Source organism: Neofelis nebulosa, chromosome 11, assembly GCF_028018385.1.
Source record: "Neofelis nebulosa isolate mNeoNeb1 chromosome 11, mNeoNeb1.pri, whole genome shotgun sequence".
NCBI classification, from domain to species: domain Eukaryota; kingdom Metazoa; phylum Chordata; class Mammalia; order Carnivora; family Felidae; genus Neofelis; species Neofelis nebulosa.
The window spans coordinates 38,404,361-38,427,595 of NC_080792.1; the positions used below are offsets into that span (position 1 = coordinate 38,404,361).

Below are 23,235 nucleotides of genomic sequence, written 5' to 3' on the forward strand. Positions count from 1 at the left end.
CACACCCGGTGTTGGGCTGGTTCAGCAGTGTTGTAACAGAATACCTAAAGCTACGATTTATGCCACACCAGACCCATAGCCGGACGGTGAAAAATAGAAGTAGAAGGCTCGTGTTTAGGTCCTGCAGGTCACACAGTAACAAGTTCTCAGCTTTGCTGTCGTCGCACCAACTGTAAGGATAACAGTGAACATGACAGACTCTCACTCAAACTACTTACAGACGAAGCGGACTCTGCTGCCAGTCTTGCCGCGTACCTGGCGATCAGTCTGTGTTCTTCATCGAGCCGGTTCGAACTCTCAAGCATGCTATTGAGAACAGAGCAAGAAGACCGTGAGGCAGTGAGAAAGACGGATGGATGTATATTACCACCAGAGGCGCTTGCTATTTCAATTTTTTGGTGTAAAAATTTGAAAGCTATATGAAACCCTGTTAGGTTCACGATCTCAGACGTGGATTCATGGCACGATTTAACACGTGGCCAGGAAGTTGCGTTAATAAATCCTGTCTTCAGTTAATTAAATGTCTTACTAAGAAAACTCCAAACAAGTTACTTTTCTCATCAACATTTCTGATAAAAGAATATTTTCTCTTTTTCTGTGCTGACAGCAAGGAGCCTGCTTGGGATTCTCTCTCTCTCTTTCCCTCTCTCTTTCTCTCTCTCTCTGTTCCTCCTGTATGCTCTCTCTCTCTCTCTCTCTCTCTCTCTCAAATAAATAAATAAATAAACTTTAAAAAGTAATATTTTCTCTTCAGTTTTATTGCCTTTAACATTTTTACTTCCTTATTACATACGAAATACATGTCCACAATGGGCATGTCAGAAAATATGGAAGCACCAAAAAAAACAAAAAAACAAAAACCAAACCCAGTTGTGGTCAGCCTGCAGTGATACCTACCTCCTGGTATTCACCCTTGTGTGTGTAATCCTCCTCCTTTAGTATGGGCTGGACTTACTGGCTTGCTCTTAATGAATAGAAACAGTCAGTTTCTATTCAGTTTCATGGACAGAAGTAATGGAATGTCACTTTCAAGATTAAGACCATGGTTTCCATCCTGAGTATGATTTCTCTCTCTTGAGCTCATTGGATGGCTTGCTCTGTGGGAAGCTAGCTGCCATGTCATCAAGCAGCCCATGGAAAGGCCCATGTGATAAAGAACCAAAGCTAGCCAATAATAACCTTGTGAATGAAATCCCACACATAGACCCTTTAGATAAGATAGCAGCCCCAGCTAACAGCTTGATTGCAACCACATGACAAGCCTTGAGTCACGGGCACCATGCCGGATTCCTGACCCACTGGGGGATAGTAAATGTTTGTTCCATTAAGCTGCTAAGTTTTTGGACAATTAGTTACGAGGCAATAGATAACTAATACAAACTGTTAACTATAATATTACTACCCAGGTAACTTGCCATTTTCTATTTACTTCTAGAGCAGTGGAATTATAGGAGTGGCTTCTAATGACATTAATGGGAATTGTTTATTGTCTCTTATAATTGTAGATTGTTAATACTAGAATAAGGATGATCTGAGTCCCTAAAAAAACTAAAGCGAATAGACGCATTATCAACTCTCCCGTATTTGAGAAGGCCCTTCACTTAAGAGTAAGTTTTGCATGCCATTAAAAAGTTTCTATGGGGGCGCCTGGGTGGCGCAGTCGGTTAAGCGTCCGACTTCAGCCAGGTCACGATCTCGTAGTCCGTGAGTTCGAGCCCCGCGTCAGGCTCTGGGCTGATGGCTCGGAGCCTGGAGCCTGTTTCCGATTCTGTGTCTCCCTCTCTCTCTGCCCCTCCCCCATTCATGCTCTGTCTCTTTCTGTCCCAAAAATAAATAAAAAACGTTGAAAAAAAAATTAATAAAAAGTTTCTATGAAACATACCAGTAATGCCAATGCTGTTAACCGGCTAGATGGTTACAGTTTGGCTTATCAGTTATCATGGTGAGTACCGGGTCAGAATCAAGAATAGAAACTAGTTTCTCTCATCCTTAAATATATTCTCCTCCATTTATATTCCCCGCCCATGATTCTTAAAGAAAAAAGGTCAATACTCATGAGTATACACTGAAAGTAACACACTTCTATGCCAATGGTAAGGTTGTAAGAATCATCCACTGCAAAGACTTGAATCCACAAGAAGCAACATGCACGTATATTATTTACATGTATGTTCACACATAAAGTAAATATGCAACCCAGTCTTTTAATTTTTGTTCAAAAATGAGAAGGTGAGTGAACATCATCATGTGCTTCCAGAATATTAGCTGTGTCACTTCCAAATCGCTCTTCCCTGGCTGGCTGAATCCATTCCTGTAACATTGTCTCTTATCATTCAGAAAACATTCCTGTATCCATCATCTCTGTACCAGTCTATACTCCTCACACGTGTAAACTATACCTGTTGTTATCCTGAATACTTCCACTTTAGATTTAGCCCTTTTCTCTGGGCTACAATAACCACGTAGAATATTCCTGAATATCTACATTTACTAAGTCACTTCTCTACCCTCAATAAAAACTCTTCTCTTTTCCTTTTGTCCATAGGAGATAATGCATGTAAAACACATCAAGCTAATGCGATGCCTAGAACACATTATTCTGCTTCTTAAGCAACCTGTTCAGATTCATTCATGATTCATGTCTCCTTCAAAATACTCCCATCCAACAACCATGTAGAGTAGGGCTTTTCAAGTATTAACGTACATACGTATGACTGGGAGATCTTGTAAAAAATGTAGTTCCTCGTTCTGTAGCTGGGGGTGATAGGGTAGGTTGCGTGGGGTAGAACCTGAGAACCTGCATTCCTATGGAAGCTTCCAAGATACACTGATACTGCTGGTCTAAGGACAAAACTTTCAGTGGCAAGGATCTAGAAGATCTTGAGAATAAAATGGAAAATCTAAACACATGAAATAAACCCCAAATGTAAACCATATAAAAGAAATAATTTTTTATGAGTATTTGATATCCATGCAGCATCTACGGTATTTTATAAACATTCCTTAACCCAGAAAATTCTAGGTTCCAGGCTCACATATGTGTGGTACCAATCCCCAGAGATTGAGATTTCAATCAGCATAACAAAGACTTGGAGTAAGAAATAATTCTAACAGCAAAAGGTGTTAGTTCTGGAGAACTGATGCCATAAAGCAGATGTTTGTCTCTATAACACAATGTCTGCACTCTGTAGTGGTTAAAAATAATAACTGAATTTCTTGTCATCGCTTTAATAAAAAAGTCACAGTGTGTTCACTTTAAACATAAAACTACCCCACAAAGAAAACAATTTAATTTGATTTTAACATTTTTATCATTTCTGGCTGGTATTAGAAATAGTATGCCTAATTTCAGCACAGTCTGTGTAGACAACAGGGCTGCTGCTCTTAGCCCAGAGCAATGATCTGTTTGCCTGAAAGTGACTTTGTCAAAAACATTTGTGTGTGTTTTGATAAATAAATAATAAAAAAAAAACTGATAAAAAACCTCATGATAAAAGTGCCTTTTATCATGAATGACCAGCAAGTATAAATAATATAAAGGCTACATTAAAAAAGCCTCTTGGAGATGTAAGACGTGAAGTTATGGGATCCTGTCTAGTAAGCTATAACTCATACTTCCATGCCTTCCCTCCCCCAGCCCTGAGTGAATGAGGGGTGGAGTGATATATTACCCCTTTGTGCACACAAACGATTTATGAGTCCACATGTGCCATTTTAGTATGTTCAAATTATACAAGGGTGAATGAGGCATTCCTCTGATAAATTCCATTATTTCAAGACTCCAATTACAAATAGTTGAAAATGAATGGCCAATAATCCCCAAATCGTTAGAGAAATACCGATTCCAACACTTTCTCCATCCCTGGCTATTCATTTCAAGACTTTATAATCAGTAATCTTGCTACAAGACCATGATGAATTGAAAAGTGGCTGCTGTGTAGACTGTATTTCAGAGCAGAAAAATCTATTATTTTGAAAGCTCTCCACTTTCTACCTTAAATGCATGGCCATTGTGTGTTGCTAGTGATTCAAAATGGCATCCTAAGAAACTTAAGTGGCCTCGGCTGAGGTAGGGCCTACTAAACTGTGATTTAGCAAAGGTTTCTGGGAACCCAGGGTTTGTTCACATTTCTTTGGTTTCTCTACAAGCCTGTACTGACTTCCCAGGCAGGACAGTCAACCAAATACTAATGTGGTCTAAAGGGCAGCGGAAATACTTCTAAATTTTCTCTTAATATTTTTCCATCTTCCTGAACGGGTGAAAGGAATTTTATCACCAGAGATTAATTTTTTAAGGCCACTGGGCCTCAGGCACTACTCTTCTATTAAAATGCAAACAGCTGAGAGGAGGATTACCGCTTGAGAAGGCATTCCTAGTCGCGCTGAAGTGGAGGTTTACTTGATCAGGTTGTTTCGCAGTTGGTTGAGAGCAACATGCTATGGGAATAGAGCCCGTTCAGGCCTTCGGGAGCACAGTGAGCAGAAGAGAGGTGGGGCGGAAAGGAGCAAAGTGATTCTGGGGCCCAAGAAGTGGTTTTAGGGGACTAACGAACGCGGAGGGAAATGAACTAACTCTCAAAGCTTCAACTGGTGTCTCTTTAACGACTGGCTTAAAAGGAAAAGATAGGAAATCATGAAATGGCAATCTTCCTGGATAAAAATGATAAAACTTACCAGGATAATGGCATCCTTATAGGGATGCCTTCAAACTCCTTTATCGACACCCTGACTTTATCAGCTCACTGTTGTAACACCAAGGCCATGCATTCTACCCTCTTCAAACTGTCCATTTCCTTCCGTTCCAATGGTCACGGGTGTGTTCCAGGCCACTGTCATCCAGAATTGTCATGAAGCCCTCTCAATAGGTTCTTCCCATTTTAGACTTAGTCTTCCCTCCAATTCATTTTGCATCCTGTGGTCGGTGATCTTTTAAAAATGAATTTGGCTGTAACATTCCTATGCATAAAATCTTTCAATGGGTTCTCAGTTTTCAAACTCCTCCATAAGACTCAGAAGGTCCTGCATAATCTAGCTTCATCCTTTACCCCTGGTACTCTAGCAGCCTTACCGGGTCAAGTTCCTCAAGAAGTTCCACATTTTCTCTGCTCTGAACGATCTCTCTGCCTCCTTCACCCACTTCCACTTGGCCGATTCCTCATCATCCTGCTGTTGGCTTCAGCTGCCATTTCCTACCCTCACTTCCAACCTCTAAATTCGGGATTTTGCTCCTCACATATCCCACGGCATCTCACTGCCCTTATTGTACCTGTTACCCTTTGCGTTTTCATTGCTTTTTCACTTGTCTTTATCCTTTACTAAACTGTAGCTTTTTTGAGGAAAGAATGGTTCCATTTTGTCACCATTAGATCTTGAATGTTTAGCACAGCACTTGGAACACAGCAGGAAGTGCCTAAGCGTTAGTTGGACAAAAGAACAAACACAGGTTAGCTCTCTGGCTTGCAGCGTCATGGACTTTGGTCCACGTTTCTATATCCTTCTTGGCTCTGCGTGTATTCTCAACATTGGGAAAATCAGAAGGGTAAAGATAAAACACAGTACTTTAACACTAACCATGCCGTCTAAAATTGAACTGTGAAGTATTCACATTTGGCGGAATTGGAATCAAGATACACTCAGTTGCCGGATGCAGATTCCTTATCTGCTCTTTTTAGGTGTTAAGGTTCACAGAAATGTCATTACACTCTTCCATACTTATCAACATCAGATCTTCCCCACCTGCAGTCATGGCAAATTCTCTTTGGTTCAAATTCTGTTGTTGTTTTAAAGATTAGGAGAGCAGATGATGGTATCTGAAAAAGGTAAGCTCCCACTCAGAAGAAATGCTTACTCTTAGGGGTGAATACGGATAGGAATGATATATAAGAGTGGGTGCGAGGTGGGACTGGATCATTTCTGAATTCAAACCTCAGCCCTCTTAGTTACAAGCTGTGTGACCTTGGGCAGATCACTTAACCTTTCTGTGCTTCAGTTCTTTCACCTATAATACAGGGATATAGTGATAATATACCTCCTGGTGTGCTGGGAGGATTATTATGTACCATTTAGAGCAGTGCCAGGGCACACGGTGAGACTCTATGGGAGTATTCCTTTTACTTTTACCTCTACAAAGCAGGTAACACTGTCTCAGTATAATCATTTTTGCATGATCATCTCCTTACCTATAACTTAGCTTTTTGCTCTCGAACGTTTGGTTGGTTACTGGCCAGTATTCTAGGGTATACCAAAAAAGAAGTAAGACCATTTAGTTGAATCAATGAAAGATTTTACGGAAGCAGTAGGTGGACTTTACATTTCTGATTTCCTAAACAGAGGGACGAGTTAGCTGAACAGTGACAGCTTTCTCTTGTTTCCCCAAAGTGGCAACACTGCCATTTATTTGTAATCAAATGTCCCTTTTATTTTTTATTTATTTATTTATTTATTTAACGTTTTTATTTATTTTTGAGACAGAGAGAGACAGAGCATGAACAGGGGAGGGGCAGAGAGAGAGGGAGACACAGAATCTGAAACAGGCTCCAGGCTCTGAGCTGTCAGCACAGAGCCCGACGCGGGGCTCGAACTCACGGCCCGTGAGATCATGACCTGAGCCGAAGTCGGACGCTTAACCGACCAAGCCACCCAGGCGCCCCGCAAATGTCCCTTTTATACAATTTATCAAGCAACATATGAGACCAGGTCCCATGCCAAGTTCTTTATTTGAGCGCATTTGGAGAAAACATACTCTGAAGGTCATCCAGTTAACAATATTGATGAATACCCATGAGCTATCATTTTTTTCTACCATATTATAATGGACAGGTTTTACAATAGGAGATTTTAAATCTACTTTATTGTATGCCTTTAATCCTATTCAAAATTAAATAAGGAATCACTATTGAGTCATTCCCCCATGTGCCTAGTTCTACACTAGCTAATTTGCATCAATGACCTCATCAGATTGGTAGTGTCTCTCTTGTTTTCCATGGAAACTGAAAATGTATTAGAATCAGAGGAATGAACTCATCTTTTTTTTTTATAAAGTTAAAAAAAATGTTTATTTATTTTTGACAGAGAGAGACAGAGTGCGAGTAGGGTAGGGGCAGAGAGAGAGGGAGACACGGAATCTGAAGCAGGCTCCAGGCTGTCAGCACAGGGCTCAACACGGGGCTTGAACTCACAAGCTGTGAGACCATGACCTGAGCTGAAGTCAAACACTCAACTGACTGAGCCACCCAGGGGCCCCGAGAAATGAGCTCATCTTAAAATCAATTTCCCATCTGAGTATTCTGAGAAAACTTCTGTGTACAATGTAGTCAATGCAGATATGCACGCTGGTGGTATGATATTCTTCAGATTGATATTTCTAGAATTCTAAGGGAATACCTTTCTCAGGAGTCTTGTTTTATACCTGAAACTCCTAAACATCTTATGGAATAAAAAAAATAGTATTAATACGGAAATGAAAACTCCTATAAAAGAGATACTTTCAGTGAGTGCAGATAATAATTTTTTTCTTTCAACAGACTGCAACACATTTACATTTTTCAAAATCAACCTTTACTGAAAAGGGTCCAATTTTTAGCTTACATATTAAAAATATTAAAGGCATACACTTCAGCGGATTTAGTGTTGATGTTGTCATGGATTGAATTGTGTCTTCCCCAAAATTCATGTGTTGAAGCCCCAACCCCCAGTGCCTCAGAATGTGACCGTATTTGGAGTAGGTCTTTTAAAGAGGTTAACTAAGGTAAAATGAGGTCGTAGGGGTGGGGCCCTAAGCCAATATGACTGGTGTCCTTATAAGAAGAGGAAGAGAGCTAGAGATGTTTCTGCACAGAAAAAAGGCCATGTAAGAACACGGCAAGATGGCAGCCATCTGAGGCCAAGGAGAGGGACCTCAGGAGAAACCAGCCCTGCCGGCACTTTGGTCTTGGACCTCCAGCCTCCAGAACTGTGAGAAAATAAATTTCTGTTGTCAAAGATACAAAGTCTGTGGTATTTTGTTATAGTAGCTCTAGAAAACGAATACAAAGTGGAAGAAATCAGAGAACGTTAAAGTGACAAATAGATTCTTTCCCAATATCACTTTTAGTTTTTCTTTTTTCTTTGCCCCCCATCAGTCATTTTCCCCATGTCAGTGAATTGTTGATACTTGGGTTACCCAGGTTTACCACTACTCCATAGGCAAAGCTGAATACTTTGCTTTTTCACCTACTTTATACTCTTACACAAAATGTTCAACTAAAGGGCTAATTTATAATAGGTGATTTATTTTAAAAGTAGAAATCTTTATTTTACTAGTAAAAAAGATTTGCCAAGAACTTCTAATAATTTTGTTTAGGGTGAGAGGGAATTTTATACCGATAGCACTATCAATATCCCATGACATTAACAGATATTTATTGTGCACCTACTGTGCGCCAGGCTCTGTGTTAGGTGCCAGAGATATGGCAATGAACAAGTCAGAGAAACTCCCTGCTTCACGGCGAAGATAGCTGGTAAACTAATCAACCAACCAACTTATCAACCAATGATTGCAGTTCTGGAAAGAATGAAATAAATGGTAGGCCATGATAGAGACTAGTATGGGAGACCTACTTAAGGAGATGCCTTTAATCTGAGTTTGAAGCCAGAGAAGCAGCCTTTACATACATGTAAGGGAGGTCAGAGCATGGGTGTATGGCAGGCGATGTCAAGGGTCAAATGGGAAGAATGTTCTTGGCATAGGGTAGAACTAGTAACATGGTCTTGAGGCAGTTTTAGGAACTGTTTGTAGGACTGATCAAAGTGGATGCTGCTAAGTATTGTGACTGAGTTGGGAGAAGCCCATGACACTGAGGCTGGTATGGGGCTAGGCAAGGGCTGGGTCATGCACAGGCCTGTAGGCCATGGTCAGGGCTGGGGTGCAAACCAAGTGCAGTAGAAATCTATTAAAAGGTTTTAAGCAGGCAAGTCGATAATAATTTAGACCCCATCTATGAAATCCAGAAATGGAATCAAATATATAATTTATTGGTATGGATATTTATACAATATAAAAATTATTTAAATAAATTTTCTTAAGAGAAAAACATAAGCAGAAAAAATTTTAACCTATTGATGTGCAATCAGGGGGTCTAATTAAGTGACAGTAATTGATCATGACATCAAAGGATAGACTGTAGCCTTTAACTGCACTCTCTCCCTTACAGAGGGGGGTCTTTTCAGAGCTGAGAATACTATGTCAGAAGCTTATGCATACGGTATCAAGGATATAATTAGAGTTGGGTAGAGTTGGAAGTTCTGGGCTGGTTTCCCATCTTCTTAGTCTGCCCATCAGTTGGTCCCAATAAACCACTAGCAAGGCCAGCACTTGATAAGCTTTAGGGAAGGGCAGAAAAAGCCCTCAACTCATTACATTTTGATATCCCTTCTCCCCCATTGGAAAAGGTGGCTGAAAACCGTTCAAGCTTTTAAGACTTCCCTGAATTAGGAAGACAGCAGGAATTCTCCCTTGAGCCACAGTTAATTTATTTGGCTTATCTGACATCAGAACCAGCAAGAACACAAGGGTTTCTCTAATTTAGCAGCAGACTATTTACAAATGAGTCAGTTTCCCATTGTATTAAGTCCTTAGTATGGGGAAAAGTCCCCCAGAGTTAAGCAGGAGCATACACGAATAATGACAAAACAAATATTTTAATCAAGAACAGCAGTTAGGTTCCTATCTGTAGACCATCTCATGAAGGATGTGCAGATAGGGAGCCTGAAGAATGGGGTGGAAAATAGATGGGACCCAGTGTCAGAAGACCTCTGTGCAAGCCCTTGCTAGCATGTGACGTTGGATAAGTCTCTTAATGTGTCAGAGCTAGCATTTACTTCTCAGTGAAAGAGAATTGATAATATCCAAACTTACAGAGCTTTGATGAGCAAATAATGTGTAAGAAAGGGTTCTGTAATTTTCAAAGTACTCCAGTAATGTAAAATGTATTATTCATATCCAGGTTGCCATGATGAGATACAAGAGACTGAAGACAAAATTCCTACTCTTTTGAAGATTGTAATTACAATGGGAAACAACAATGCATAGACTAAATACAAAAATGGTAACACAATCACCATTCCTATTACTAGTATGTGCTCAAAATATCTGTCAAAATGAAATAAAAATAACGTAGTAGGATTTGCAACTTCAGGAAATAGATATAGGGTAGATGCAGTGGGGAGCAGTGTCATGAAAAGCTTTCTGGAGGGCTTTCTGTTTATGTAGGCTTTATAAGAGGCAATGTAGCATAGTAGTTAGGTGTTTGGGATGAGGTAGGTTAAATCCTGGATCCACTGTTTTGTAGCTGTATGACTGTGGGAGAGTCATGTGAACTCTGTAAACTGATACCTTTCCTGATCTACAAAATGGGGATGAATGTATTTACAGGCTTACATTAAGGGCTAGGAGAAATTATGTAAATAAGGTTTTGACACAGTGCTTAGCAGGAAGCATGTGTTTTAAAAAACGGTAGCTGTTAGGATTATAACCCTGACATATCTCACCAGAGTTGAATGATGGTGAAGCATTATAACTATTATGACAGAGAAGGTGAGACATCACCCCATCACTTATATAATCACGGCAAGTGTGGGGAATGGTGAGGATGTAATTCAACAAAAAGGAAATACAGGAAAAATGAGAAATTCAAAAAAGAGTTGGGAATTTTTAAGAACAGGAGAAAGCATTGAGAAATACGGAGGGCAACAGCTATTCACAAGGAGTCGGCTTCGTTGGTCAGTCTTAAATTCTGCTTTGTTTTCCAAATAGATATGGCCTCCTGCGTTCATCAAGCAGATGTGAGGTGTCTCTGCTGAGACAGTTTTAGTGTCTTAAGTGACCATCAAGTCATTGTGATCAATCACTTGAGTAGGGAAAAGGGCTGGTGGTGACAAACTGTGAGATTTCCTCTTTGGAGATTTCTTTCTCACAAATTTAATTAAGAAAAGGTCAAAGAAGAGTGTTGGAAGTAGCTGGAGTGTGCTCAGAATTATGGGGGAGAGGACACAGTGTGAGACCACAGCTTCGCCTTCAGACACGATTGAATCTGTATTGACTTCTTCTTTGAGGACTGTCAATACATTTTTTTTTTTTTTGGTAATTCCATATTGAGTTCTATTGTTTCAGATACCATATAACATTGGGGAACCAAATTCACTGGGAGTAAGATTAAAGCTGTCACTCTTCTCGCTCATACTTTTGAGAGTCTGAGATATAATAAAGAAGAGGAACTGTGTGACCTACAAGCTCGGCAACTTTGAACAAAAGGTGGGGTTAACCGAAGAGTGCTATTTAATTTTATCTTCGTGAAACTAGGACATGGTATAAAATGAAACTAGGGTGCTGCTTACATATTTTTAAGATACAAATTAAGGTAAATATGTAACTTCTAATAGATGTACATCATTATCTCCTGAAACACCTCATGTACTAATTTTGTAAGAACAGTTACAGGCATCGGGAACAGGAAACAGTCCAGGAAGGAGAGTTCTAGAAACAAAGAAGTGGCTAACAATACCAAGTGGCGAAGGTGATGAGGACTGAGTAATGGCCATCATGTGTTTCAGGGATGCTTTTTGTGAAATTGTAATGGAAAGGAGGCCAGCTATTTTAAAGGCAATTTAATCCCTTGGTTCACTTCATAGTTAATAATTACAAAAAAAAGAAGTCCATTGGCTTTTAGTTCAGAGAAAGTTAGAGTTACTAAGCAAAATTCACATATTTCTAAGAAACGGGTAAACACATTTGTAAATCAGGAGTCTAAACTAGGCTGAAACATATGATAAATATATAGTCTGTCCACTTATCTTCATTTTTACCCCATGTATATTATCACAACCAAGTAACTTTAACCAATGAGAGGAATCTCCTACGTCGCAATTAAAATAGGAAGAGAAAATCTTTAAGAATGCCTTTATCTGAATACACAGGGGCTATCTGAATTCGTACATTTTAACACATTTGGAAGAAAGCTTTGCATATTCTGGGACTTGAAAGCAGACTTTATCAGGATGGCTACCCAGAAACATTTGTAAGCCAGAGAAGAGTTGAAAGACAATTTCTCCCACTGTTGTGATTAGGGAAATGATTTCCATGGTATGATCCCATCCTGTCACTTTTCCTCTCTTTTACTTCAATCTTAAATTAATGGAGCATTGTCTTCCAAATCAGTGGAGGTATCCATGTCCTTGGAATAAGAAAATTCTTGCATCACTATTTTGCGGGCATTTGACGTGGCACATATAATGCAATCGACTGGGGAGACCCAGAGTCCGGCATCCACTGAAGGCTAATATTTAGCATGGCATCCGTTTACACAAATTTTGCCTTTCGCTATGTTTAAACAAGGGTATGAATTCCATGGTATATGAGTGGGAAGTGTTCAAACTAACGTCATGAAGGACGTCTAATTTGAGTCAATTCAAAGATGACCTAGTGAGCCTTAGGTCGCTAAGGGCATCCACTTGCCCCTTGCTGAGACTTCTTGTCAAGGGAGCAGACTGTTACCCTCTCTAAGGACAGTCAAGCAGCCAAACCTGCACTAACCATGGTGGGTTGTTCCGGAGCCTGTTGACGTACAACCCGATGAGAACATGTTCATCAGCCAGCCTGTCTGCCACATTCAGGCTGTACTGTATCCTGAAACAGGGCAGGAGGAAAGAAAGGGTGTTGGGAGGAGAGGCGGACAGAAATAGGCAGAGCAGGTGGGAGTGGGTTCGTGATAGAAAAGGCATTTGGAAAAGCAAGCAGGTAGAGGAAAAATAAGTGATGTTCTATGAAAAATCCAAGCAAAATCCAAGCAATGAAATACACAATTTCATTTCACTAAGTTTAAAAATAAAGATTTCCAATTAGGTAAAGTAACTTTTAAGAAAACAGAATTGCATTCTTCAAGCCAGTAAAGCCAAGAAATTCATCTGTACGGTAAACACATTGATTGGGTTGCAAGCAAAGAGTAAGTATCCTTTGGAAAATCAAATCTGAAGTTTAGTCATTTTAAAAAAAAGGAAATCAGGGAAAGTGAATTACACAGATGTGTCTACTCAAAAGAACTACTTGGTGCCGTTAGTTGGGTTATAATAGAGCTGCTTTTGCTAAATCGAAGACGGTCTTTCAAACACAAAGCATTTTTGACACAAGGAATCTCCACTTTTAGTTGAGTTAATTCAGGGTTTCAGGACACTCTGGCTTTAACTTACCCTTTGCCCTTCAGAAAAGCTGGAGCAGCCCTAGCCAGCAGTTTGTTCTGCTCTACTTCACTGTCCTTGGGAGGAGAGCTAGTTAATAAGATGGGAAAGCCAAGAAGAGGGTAAACACAGCAATGCATTCAAGAATAGAACTGGCTCCAGACACTCCCAAGTCTAGATCCAAGCTCCATTTGGACAGCTCTCTTGGTATTTTGAAATGTTCAAGATGTTTGCAGATTTCCACAGAGTTGAACTAGGAGTAGAAACCTGGCCCGAGAACCATAATTACAATTACACAACCATCCATGATCCACGGGTTGACCTCTGCAATTTGTTTAACAAATAGATTGCATTGCCTGGACATCATGAAAATCCATTCAACATTCATTACAGACTATCATGTCAACAGTCGAATAGTTCATGAAATCCTGCCAGCCTTTAGATCCCACTTAGAAAGTATACTTCTCCAGCCTTCCTTATTTTGTCCAACTTTCTGAGTTGAATACACACTTGAAAATTACCTAGTTAGAAGATCGCTGTCATATTAGAAGTGCTTTACCACTCCAGGCACAAGTCACCTGACCCTTGCTGAGAAGCTGCAAAGAAAACTTTCAGAGAAACAGAGAAATAGACCTTTGCTCCTTAAAAATATATATTCATCTTCCCTGTGTCTGTAACTGGTGACTAGAATCCCATCATTATAGCAAATTCTTAACATTTTAGGTTCATTATGAGGGATACTCATTTTATTTAGTAATTTAAATGCCAGTTTGAAAAGTTTAAAGTGTAGTTTTATTAAGGGATAAATAGAAACAGAAATAATAATTCATAAAGTGTGGCCATGCCAAAGTGACCCAAGATCTACTGGTCATGTTTCACTGGGAAAACGGTATTGATTGTTGCTATTACAATTGTACTTGTAATGAGCTTAAAGGGAACTTGCTCCTTTGCAGGTTAAGAATTTTTGTCCCTGTAACACTGGTGGACCTAAAACTATCCACCCACCCCTTTCATGGTGAATACAAAAATTAACTGTCTGATTTGTTTGGTGGCAAGTTGTTAATTTCTTGGATTGAAATTACGAGGTCTTATCAAAAACTTGCCCAACTTTTCAACAAGTTCTAAAATGTATGTACGTATTAAGATGGCTTGTAAAGTAGTTAAAATCTTAAAAACTTTATGAGTTTTAAGGATTTATTACAAAGTATCACTCTTTCAGACCATGAAGCACACACACACAAAAATACAAATGTGCAAGTAAATATCACATTAGGATTATGCATATTGTGATTAGAATTCTTGTTTTAGTATTGTATGTACTATAAGGTCGCTGGAAAACTTAAAAATAAAATTTGATTTATAAAGCAAATGTCTAGGAGAGAGTAGGCACTCATGTTTGTTGAATGTGTGATCTCACTTAGCTTTTCAGGAATGCACCTATTACTTAAAACTACACAAATGGAATTGACTTTAAGAATGAAATGATTAATGTTCTAGGAGAATTTAATTTCTTGATGAACATAATGATTTTTTTTCCCAGCATTTTGATCTTCCCCTTCTAAGGTGATGAAACTGTCCATTAGGACAAAACAGCCACCTTACGCTACCATCATTGTTGGTATTTCCCCATCATCCCACCAAAACAGCATTCCAAACCTTGTCTCCTGAAGCATATCCCTCTGTATTCGTTATCCAGTAACTACAGTCTCTCTGCTGCCCAATTACCACCCTCCCCAACTTTTTGTTTTAGAACTCAAGATAGATGTACCTATTATATAATTGGTTTCCAATCCCTGCAAGACCACTAAAAACATGGCGTGAAATATCAATAATTCTTCCTTCCAAACGTAACTACTTCTGCCCTGTTATGCTTTTTGTCCCTCAAATCCCAGAAATTGTGATGGTATTTCCTTAAATCAAAAGCCTAATGATTACACAGGTACAACTTCTGGTGCTGAATGCACAAGAAGAAAGAAAGGACCACTGAAGAAAAGAAACACAAGAGGATCAACCGTGAGGATGCGTTTGCCACCAGTTACTCCAGTGAAGTCTCACAGGAAGAAGGTGATGTGTGCGCAGAGCCCCAGGAGTGCATCCTGCCACTTGGTCATTGCCAGGCACTAGCACAGGAGGAAGTCTGCTGATTTCAGGAAATGAGCAGTGGCCCAGATTTTCCTTCGGTGGCCTTATTCTTTTCCTCCTAATTCTTTGAGCCCCTCTCTCCTTCCCCTACTCCATTTGCCTGTCTCCCCTCTTCTCTTCCTTTTCTTCCTTTCTTCTTCTTCTTCCCAAATCCTTTCCTCCTTCAAAGGGAGGAGGAGCAGACATTCTATCTGCATACACCTCTTTTCATTTTGTTGTCATTTTCTTTGCACTGGCCCTTGGCAGTGTGGGTTTGAAGAAATCATTAAAATTCTTTTATGTTTTTTCTGCCTCCCACATGACTTCTTGGGAAAACCAGTTCTTGGAAAATATGGAAATTACACTCTCTGCATTTATGAGTTTGTGGAAATATACCATTTACTTCACTTTGCTACAGCTCTTAGTATCTAGGGCCAAGAGCATTTCTGACTTTTGGTACTCATTGTCCACATAGTTTCTGTACTTCCTAGAACTAGTCTCAAATTCTCAAATTCTGGGAAGCCAAAAATATAACCATGTATAGAGGAAGCCAAGTTCATGATGAAGACAAGAAAAAAAAAGCCACTCTTTCTAAATGAAATGGATCAAGAACTTACAGAGTCGACAGGAGAGGCAGATTTCACCTAAGGCTTGGGTCTATAAAGACTTTTCATGTGAAGTATCTTCACCAGAATTTCTTTTGTGGCTCCCAAAGAGCCCGAGGAAGGAAAGCAGAGTGAAAAACTTTTCTCCTGAGTTGTGAGGAGACTAATAGTATATAGTTTATTATCATTTCTTCAAAGCAATATACACTCACCATGTTTTACAGACTATACTAGATTTTTAAACTTTCATTTTGTAGCTTGGCTGTTTGTGTGGAGAAGTTAGGTCGTATTTCCAATTCATTGTGGGCTTTGGGATCAGGCACATTAAAACCTACATTCTTCCCCTGAAATAATGCTTTCAGCATGTCAGTGTGCAAAAATGCAACAATGGCTTGCACACGACTCTATCTGTAAAAGCCTCTCCTTCTTCTACATGCCTTGTTCTCAAATCAAAATGTGTCCTTCCTTTTAATTTCTGAAGGTGGGAACTAGTTGGAGCTCCTCTTGACCATGTACGATAAATCTTTTCTAATCTGAGTCCCGAGGAAAAGCGGGGTCACCATCTCTAAAGCTCTGTACACATATCTCTTTTTCTCACTGTTTCTTTTTTCCCCCCCACCAGGTCCTTGGCATTGTATAAGTTCATTCCTCTGTGCACACACATTAATGGCTGTGGTGACCACCGTACCCTGGAGGGTATGACAAGGTAAATCTGAAGTTTATGTGCTCTGCTGGAAGAAAAAGAGGCAGGAAATATTCCTTTAGGTTTTTTTGTTTCTAAAAAATTTTGTATGTTCTTACTAGTTCCTTTTCAGACTTCTGGAAAACAGCAACTATAAAGATAAATGGCCTTTTCCCAAATTTTTTCATATGCACACATACAATGATAAAATGAGTTCTGGAACAATAGAGCAAGTTCAAAATGTCTCATATTTATTTATTTAAAATTCACCTTCGGTTTTGAAGGGTGACAACAGGTGTCAGTATTTTTGCTGAAGCGCAAACATTTTTGGGGTGGTCTAAGGTAACATGATCACACAGAAATGTTCCCTGGAGTCTTGCTTACGCCTGAAATATGGTTTTAAAAGCCACTTTTGTTTATGCTGTGTTACTATATTAGCCCTGGTCAAATATTTTTTTTCTTTTATTAAACATGAAAATAAAAGAATTTAAATAAAAGTCCTGGATGTAGTCTCACAGAGCAGCAGTATTACATAAACAAATTATGTAAGGTAAAATAATTCTTATCACGATGGTTAAATGGAAAATGCTTTGTGAATAATGGCAAATTAAAAACAGATATATTCATTTTTATTGATTTTAAATAACTGATAACCTTGTGTGGTGTTCAGACAGGTGAAGCATGGAAGTTGGTCCCTTCTGAAGTAACTGTTAATCGTGAACAAAATTTTGCTTCTCATGTATGTATGTAAACACATGCACACATATAGTGTATAGCCATACTTCTACGTGTGTACACGCACACTTATAAACATATATGTTCATAACATATATGAACATTTAATGTGCATATTCACATACGTGTATATGCACATACGGCATTGTTTATATATGTCAAAACTTACTGAATTGTGCAGTTATTTTAAATATATTCATTGAATTGTAGGTCAATTATATCTCAAAAAGCTGTTTTTTATTTAATTTCTCTCACTATAATTAACCCAGACTAGCAACAAGGGCATTAAACTAATTTAAAAACCATAAAAAAGTGTCCACAAGTCAGTTTTGTCGAGATAATTTCTGGACAAATTCTGTTTTCCTTTCCTTCTCTAGCTTTCCATATCTGAGATCTGAGACAAACCATCTGCCCCCTACAAATCAGCAAACAAGCATAAAAAATAGCTCAGTGTTTCGGCGGGAAAATTAGTTGTCATCAACTCAGGCTGGCATGAAAGCCAGACCAGACCATCTTTTAAGCAGGTACTGTGGAGGAAATCATAAGAATTCTTAGGCCATATGTGATTCACTACATTTACTATGTCGTCCCCCCAGAGTCTCATCAAGCTGTGTCAATTGCATTGTAGCCAAAAGAGCATCTAGAAAAGTTTGCTGGGTGCAAGGAGCGCACAGAGAAGAACTAAAGCAGCCGCAGGAAGAGAATAAAGGTTATGGAAGGGCGGAAGGGAGGTGGCTGCAGGTGTAATCACACACTAATAGTTTTGTACGGAAACAGAGTGGAGTGTAAAGACCAGTGTACTTCCAATTTGAAAATAAAACCAGCACATTAGTGGAGCTCTGGGGCTACATGGAATAAAGAATTAACTTCAAAGAGTAATTATTTCAAATTTCATGAAATTTCAGACAACATAAAGAGTGAAAAAGAGTGAAGAAACCTTCAGGGTGGTCGGCTTATAAGTTTGTCTATTTTACGATGCTGATTTATAAATGTATCTATTTTCCTGACTGGAAAGGATGGGCTTTAATCTTAGAAAAAAATGAACCATGGAGAAAACGTTGATTTTCAGAAGCCAATTCAATGCCTCGATTTTATTTCAATTCACTTCTGATTACCAAAGCACAAATGCTTAGAATTTAGTGTGACTGTTTTAAGTCTGATGCACAAATCTGGGTTGTGAGGCAAAGAATCTTAGGATAAGCAAAGTGTTTGAAAAAAACTGAAAAGGACACAGTGGATTAGCCTTTCTGTGGTTGAAAACCCAAACCAATCCACCAACTGACCAATCAGTCGACCAACACAAATCTCACAAATGCTGCTCCACTGGGAAGAATCCAGATTGGCGGAGGGGTTGGGGTGGATGGTGTGCCTTCCCCATGCACGTAACTGAGTCTAATATAGTATCAGTTGTTAACCAAATGTCATTGTGACAAACCAGAAACCAGCATATTAGATTGTGTTTGACACACTCTATGAATCACAAGCAATTTTCTGGTATTTGGGAGAGCGACAAGATCTGGCTACATATATAACGGACAAAGTGATTTGTGAGCAGTTATTAATTTAGAGGTTGCATTTGTGAAAATGTACGTGAGACCTTTAAGAAATGGTTCTAAAATTGGAGGTAAAAGAACGTAGCCATTCAAACTTTTACTATGTTGTTGTGGCTAATGAAAAAGATGGCCATAAGTAAAGAAACTTATTTTACATGGGAAAGGCCTGGCTAACTTTCTCCCATAAACGAGGCAAGGATTTTGACAAGGTGATTGGGACTTTACAAAGGGGGCATGATGCCAGCAAAGATAGTAGATATGCAGGGGCTGAAGGTGGTGAAGGGGAGAAGGGACCCTTTGGGCCTGGCAGTACTACTTACAATAATGACAGTCTATGTTTCATAAGCTTAGAAAATGTTGCCGCCACACCATACATGGCTACTGGAGCCTTTTCCTAGTGGTGATGATAGACTTCCACTGATCCAACATTTTTTCCCTTAAATATGACGCATTTATGAGAAAATAATCTAGGTTTAGGGATATAGTTACGATCACAAAAGTGCATGAGGTGAATTAGCCCATGAATTGGGTCCTTTGGCCCACATTGTACCTAACCGCACGCGCGCACACACACACACACACACACACACACACACACACACACGAAGACATCAAACATTTAAGGGAGAGCGCCTTTGAGAATTTCCTCTTTTCTTTTACGTAAGGGAAAAGAGAATCAAGTGCACAGCTAGAAAGGGAAATAAGAACCGGGGGCTGTGGCAGATGGTGGTGGTAACCAGAGCTATACACACTCATAAATCTGTGTGAGGTGTATTGCTAGGGTGTCAAAAGACTTCAAAGATATACCCTACTGCCTTCTGAAGATCAAAATGGTATGCTTGTAAAGGACTCTAGGTGAGTAATGCCAGGGGTTTGTAGAGAGGATTCTGGAGTGGTGATTTCAATTCATCCTTGTCCTGCTTTATCTTTCCCCAATCTGTCACAATGCGAAAGGCCAAAAGCTCAGGCTAAATAAAATATCTGTGTGCTAAAGCTCCCTAATTTCTTAATGCTGCCTTAACACTGACCAGTGCCGTCCTTGCTTGCTTAAGTTTTAGGTTTTATTAGATTTTAAAAAGGGCGGTTGGGTTTGGGCAGGAGTGAGGGCAGAGCTCTAGGTCATATCTGTTTGGTTCAGTTCCAGTTGTGGGAAGAACAGGACCTATAATTTATGCCTACATTTGGCATGATGGGTTTCCATCGACCTTCGTGTATGGACGTGGTTAAGAAATAAACAGTGGGTCACCAACCAGCCTTATCAAGTGATAGAAATTAAGCATTGGGAGCATGAAGTTCGTTTTTAAATTGCTACTTTAATAGGAATCAGGGGCACCCGGGTAGCTCAGTCAGTTGAGCAGCTGACTTCGGCTCAGGTCATGATCTTGTGGTTTATGGGTTTGAGCCCTGCATCGGGCTCTATGCTGACAGCTCAGAACCTGGAGCCTGCTTCAGATTCTGTGCCTCTCTCTCTCGCTGTCCCTCCACTGCTTGTGCTCTCTCTCTCAAAAATGAATAAACATTAAAAATATATATATATAAAATAGGAATCAGACTGCCTGACCTGGGGGAAGAGTGGTCCAGACTTAGTTGGGATAGTGGATACAAATTCTCAAGTTTTTTACTACAATATGGTCCAGCCATGTGGCATTGTCCTAGTCTTAGGCCATTAGTGCTCAAGATCACTCCAAGAGGCTCTTTGATTCAAGAATCTAAGAAATCACCAACTGGGGTCTTGCAAACTATACAAAAGCAGAGTTTCATCCAAAGAAGAAGATCAGCTTGGTACTCTTCATATATATGCATCTCATGTATACGGGTATGAGGCTGTGAAATCAATTAACATAAGCAGAAAAGAGAGGAAAGAGCTGAGAAGCCCAGTTCGAGTTGAAAATTCTCCACGGAATCTCATGAAATCCTGGAAGACTTCTATATCTCTACTAAGACATACTAGAAGAGGATTTTAGTGATGGAGGAGAATGACTAGCAGTCTAGCTATGGAACTACTAACTACGATTAGTGATTGAGCGCTGGGATACTGACCGTGAGCCGTGGTCAAGCTGATTTACATACAGCTTTATGAGCGAATGCTCTTCAGCCACAGGGCTGGATGCACTTATCCCCTCAGGTGACCTGAGGGGTGCAAACAATGAGACCTCATTAAAACCTTCCACGGACAGAGCAAGGCCCACTCAGAGAGGAAAGGCATTCAGTGTACACAGCTTTATTGAACAGCACCCTCAAAACAGAAACCAGAGGCTAACCTCCGTGGTGACAGAAAGAACTGCAATCTTTAAACAACGTTATCTGTGGTTCACAGAGAACATTCCAACAGGACTGAAAATGGGAAAAAGGGGAAATGATCATAGTTTGGGTTAACGGGTACCACGCACCCTGGAGGAACCAGAACAGCTCAAAGTATATTATAGGGATATTTTAGAGGAGAGGAAGCCATGTTATCCATCTAGACGCATCCACCATAAGCACCGTCCGAGCTGAAATGATATAAAACGACCTTCAGTAAGGATGGGGTCTACCTCTGCTTGACATTTGCAGAATGCAGGGTTTCCTAATAAAAGCACATCTTTCTTAACATCATGGCAGATCTTCCCTAGATAGATGTACAGGCCTGTGTCTCTTACAGATTTTACAGTTTATGATTTTGTTTTGGAAAAGATGGTTGAATATGCTTGTGGCTTTGAAAAGGAGCGCTTAAAGGAACACACAGCGCCTAAACCATGTTATTTCACTGTGGGTGTTCTGCAGTTCAAGTGCATCCTCATTTCCCCTTGTTACAGACCTGCTTAATTTAGAGGGGGGGGCAATACCGCCAACTACAACATTCTATTTATTACTCTAATTACAATTATGGGGAACATCTTCATCTCCCGTTCTTGCTGATGGGCAAATACAGGAACTCAGGGGAAAAAATCAGCAGTGTTCTGAGTCTCATTGTCTGCAAACCCTCACTTGAATGTACCAGGATATTACAGTGAAACTGGTACTTCAGAAACCTCGCCAGGGATAAAGGCTGATTATGTTTGCTTTATGAAACATGAGGTTGTTTTTTTCTTTTTTTTTTTTTTTTCCTGCTGAAAGGCATTTGAAATCTTAGGTTCATTACTCACTCCACTTTTCCTTACCTTTGTTTCTGCTTTCCTGTGAGCCTTCTCCATGTATTGATAAAATAAGTTCCTGGTACTTTACTGGTGAGATTTGATCAAATGATTTGGAGTATCTCTTGACCCTGCGTATTTATCAAGCTAGCTCTAAGAGAAGTATTTGCTTCACCTGTTCTTTGCTCACATGGGAGTGAATCTTTGTATAAAAAACAGGAGACCCTTTTAAAAAAGTTCTTGTTATAATCCCTGAAATCACTTATGTGGAAACTATACTTCCAAGTTTGATCTCCAGCTTTTAGCCCCAGGAACTCCAGAGTTCACCAAATTTTGAAATGAGATTATACCATGTTTCAGAACGTACGTAATAAATTTCCCATTGCATCTTGAAATTCCAATTCCCCGGCTTAAATGGGCCATTCCAAGTGATACAAAGGTGACTTTCTCAACGAGATGGAATACGTGTGTGTTGATCATAAAACTTAAACATATCCCACATTCCTACTGTGGGTGAATCGTAAATGCAAGTTACCAGAAGTGACATTAATCCCAAAAGCCATCACAGTCATCTTCTAAAGCACCCAAATGAGCGAAAGTGAAAACTTGTGACAGATATTTACAAACTAGTTTCAAACAGTCATCTTCCACACTTGGCTTACATTAGAAAATTTTTCTTAACCCAGAATTAGGGGTCATTACCAAAGAGAGGGCTTATTTCATAATAAGATGGGAACTTACCTCCTGGTAATGAAAGGACTTCCTGAGGAGGGGACAGAGTGGGAGAAGAGGGTGTCATTCATGCTGGTTACAGGTCTGGGTGGCCTAAAATGAAGTACAGTGTGGGTGGAAAGTTAAAACAAGTAAAAGTCACAAGTTAAAAACTATCCACCATCTCTCTAGGAAAAGGGCTGCAAAGATCAGAGATCTATCATCCCCAGGATCAACACAAAATTTTGTATTTTGCACTGAAATTATTTAAGTGTTCTGGGAAGTTACATTTCCTTGAAAACGTGGAATGTCCATTAACAATTAGGAGGAAGACCTCTGGATGCCATAGGAATATTTATCCGTGAGCTTTGAGTCTTGCTGTTTCACTGAGTCACATGCTTGAATGGAGCAAGGACTCTGGGGCAGCTTCAGATCCACTGTCTTCTAAAAGGAGAAGCTCTGAAAAATTAATGATAAGCAGAATCTACATCCTCTTGGAAAGCAGA

General features: G+C 39.6%; 1 protein-coding gene across 30 annotated transcripts in view; it reads right to left on the reverse strand.

Annotated features, from left to right (window-relative positions):
- DTNA (dystrobrevin alpha) overlaps window positions 1-23,235 on the reverse strand; it is a 359,115-nt gene that overhangs the window by 41,806 nt on the left and 294,074 nt on the right. For 16 of the 30 annotated variants that reach the window (XR_009250990.1, XM_058692367.1, XM_058692375.1 and 13 more), the window contains 5 exons: window positions 22,760-22,843; window positions 20,946-21,035; window positions 13,222-13,299; window positions 12,569-12,661; window positions 219-306 (listed from right to left, as the gene is read on the reverse strand). Coding sequence is in view for 29 of the 30 variants with exons in the window: in XM_058692367.1 (XP_058548350.1) it covers window positions 219-306; window positions 12,569-12,661; window positions 13,222-13,299; window positions 20,946-21,035; window positions 22,760-22,843 (433 nt within the window). In the remaining variant the exon portion in view is untranslated. Of the gene's footprint in view, window positions 1-218; window positions 307-12,568; window positions 12,662-13,221; window positions 13,300-20,198; window positions 20,730-20,945; window positions 21,036-21,110; window positions 21,398-22,759; window positions 22,844-23,235 lie in introns of those variants that run through there. The other 14 variants (XM_058692382.1, XM_058692385.1, XM_058692386.1 and 11 more) reach the window with 7 other exon arrangements.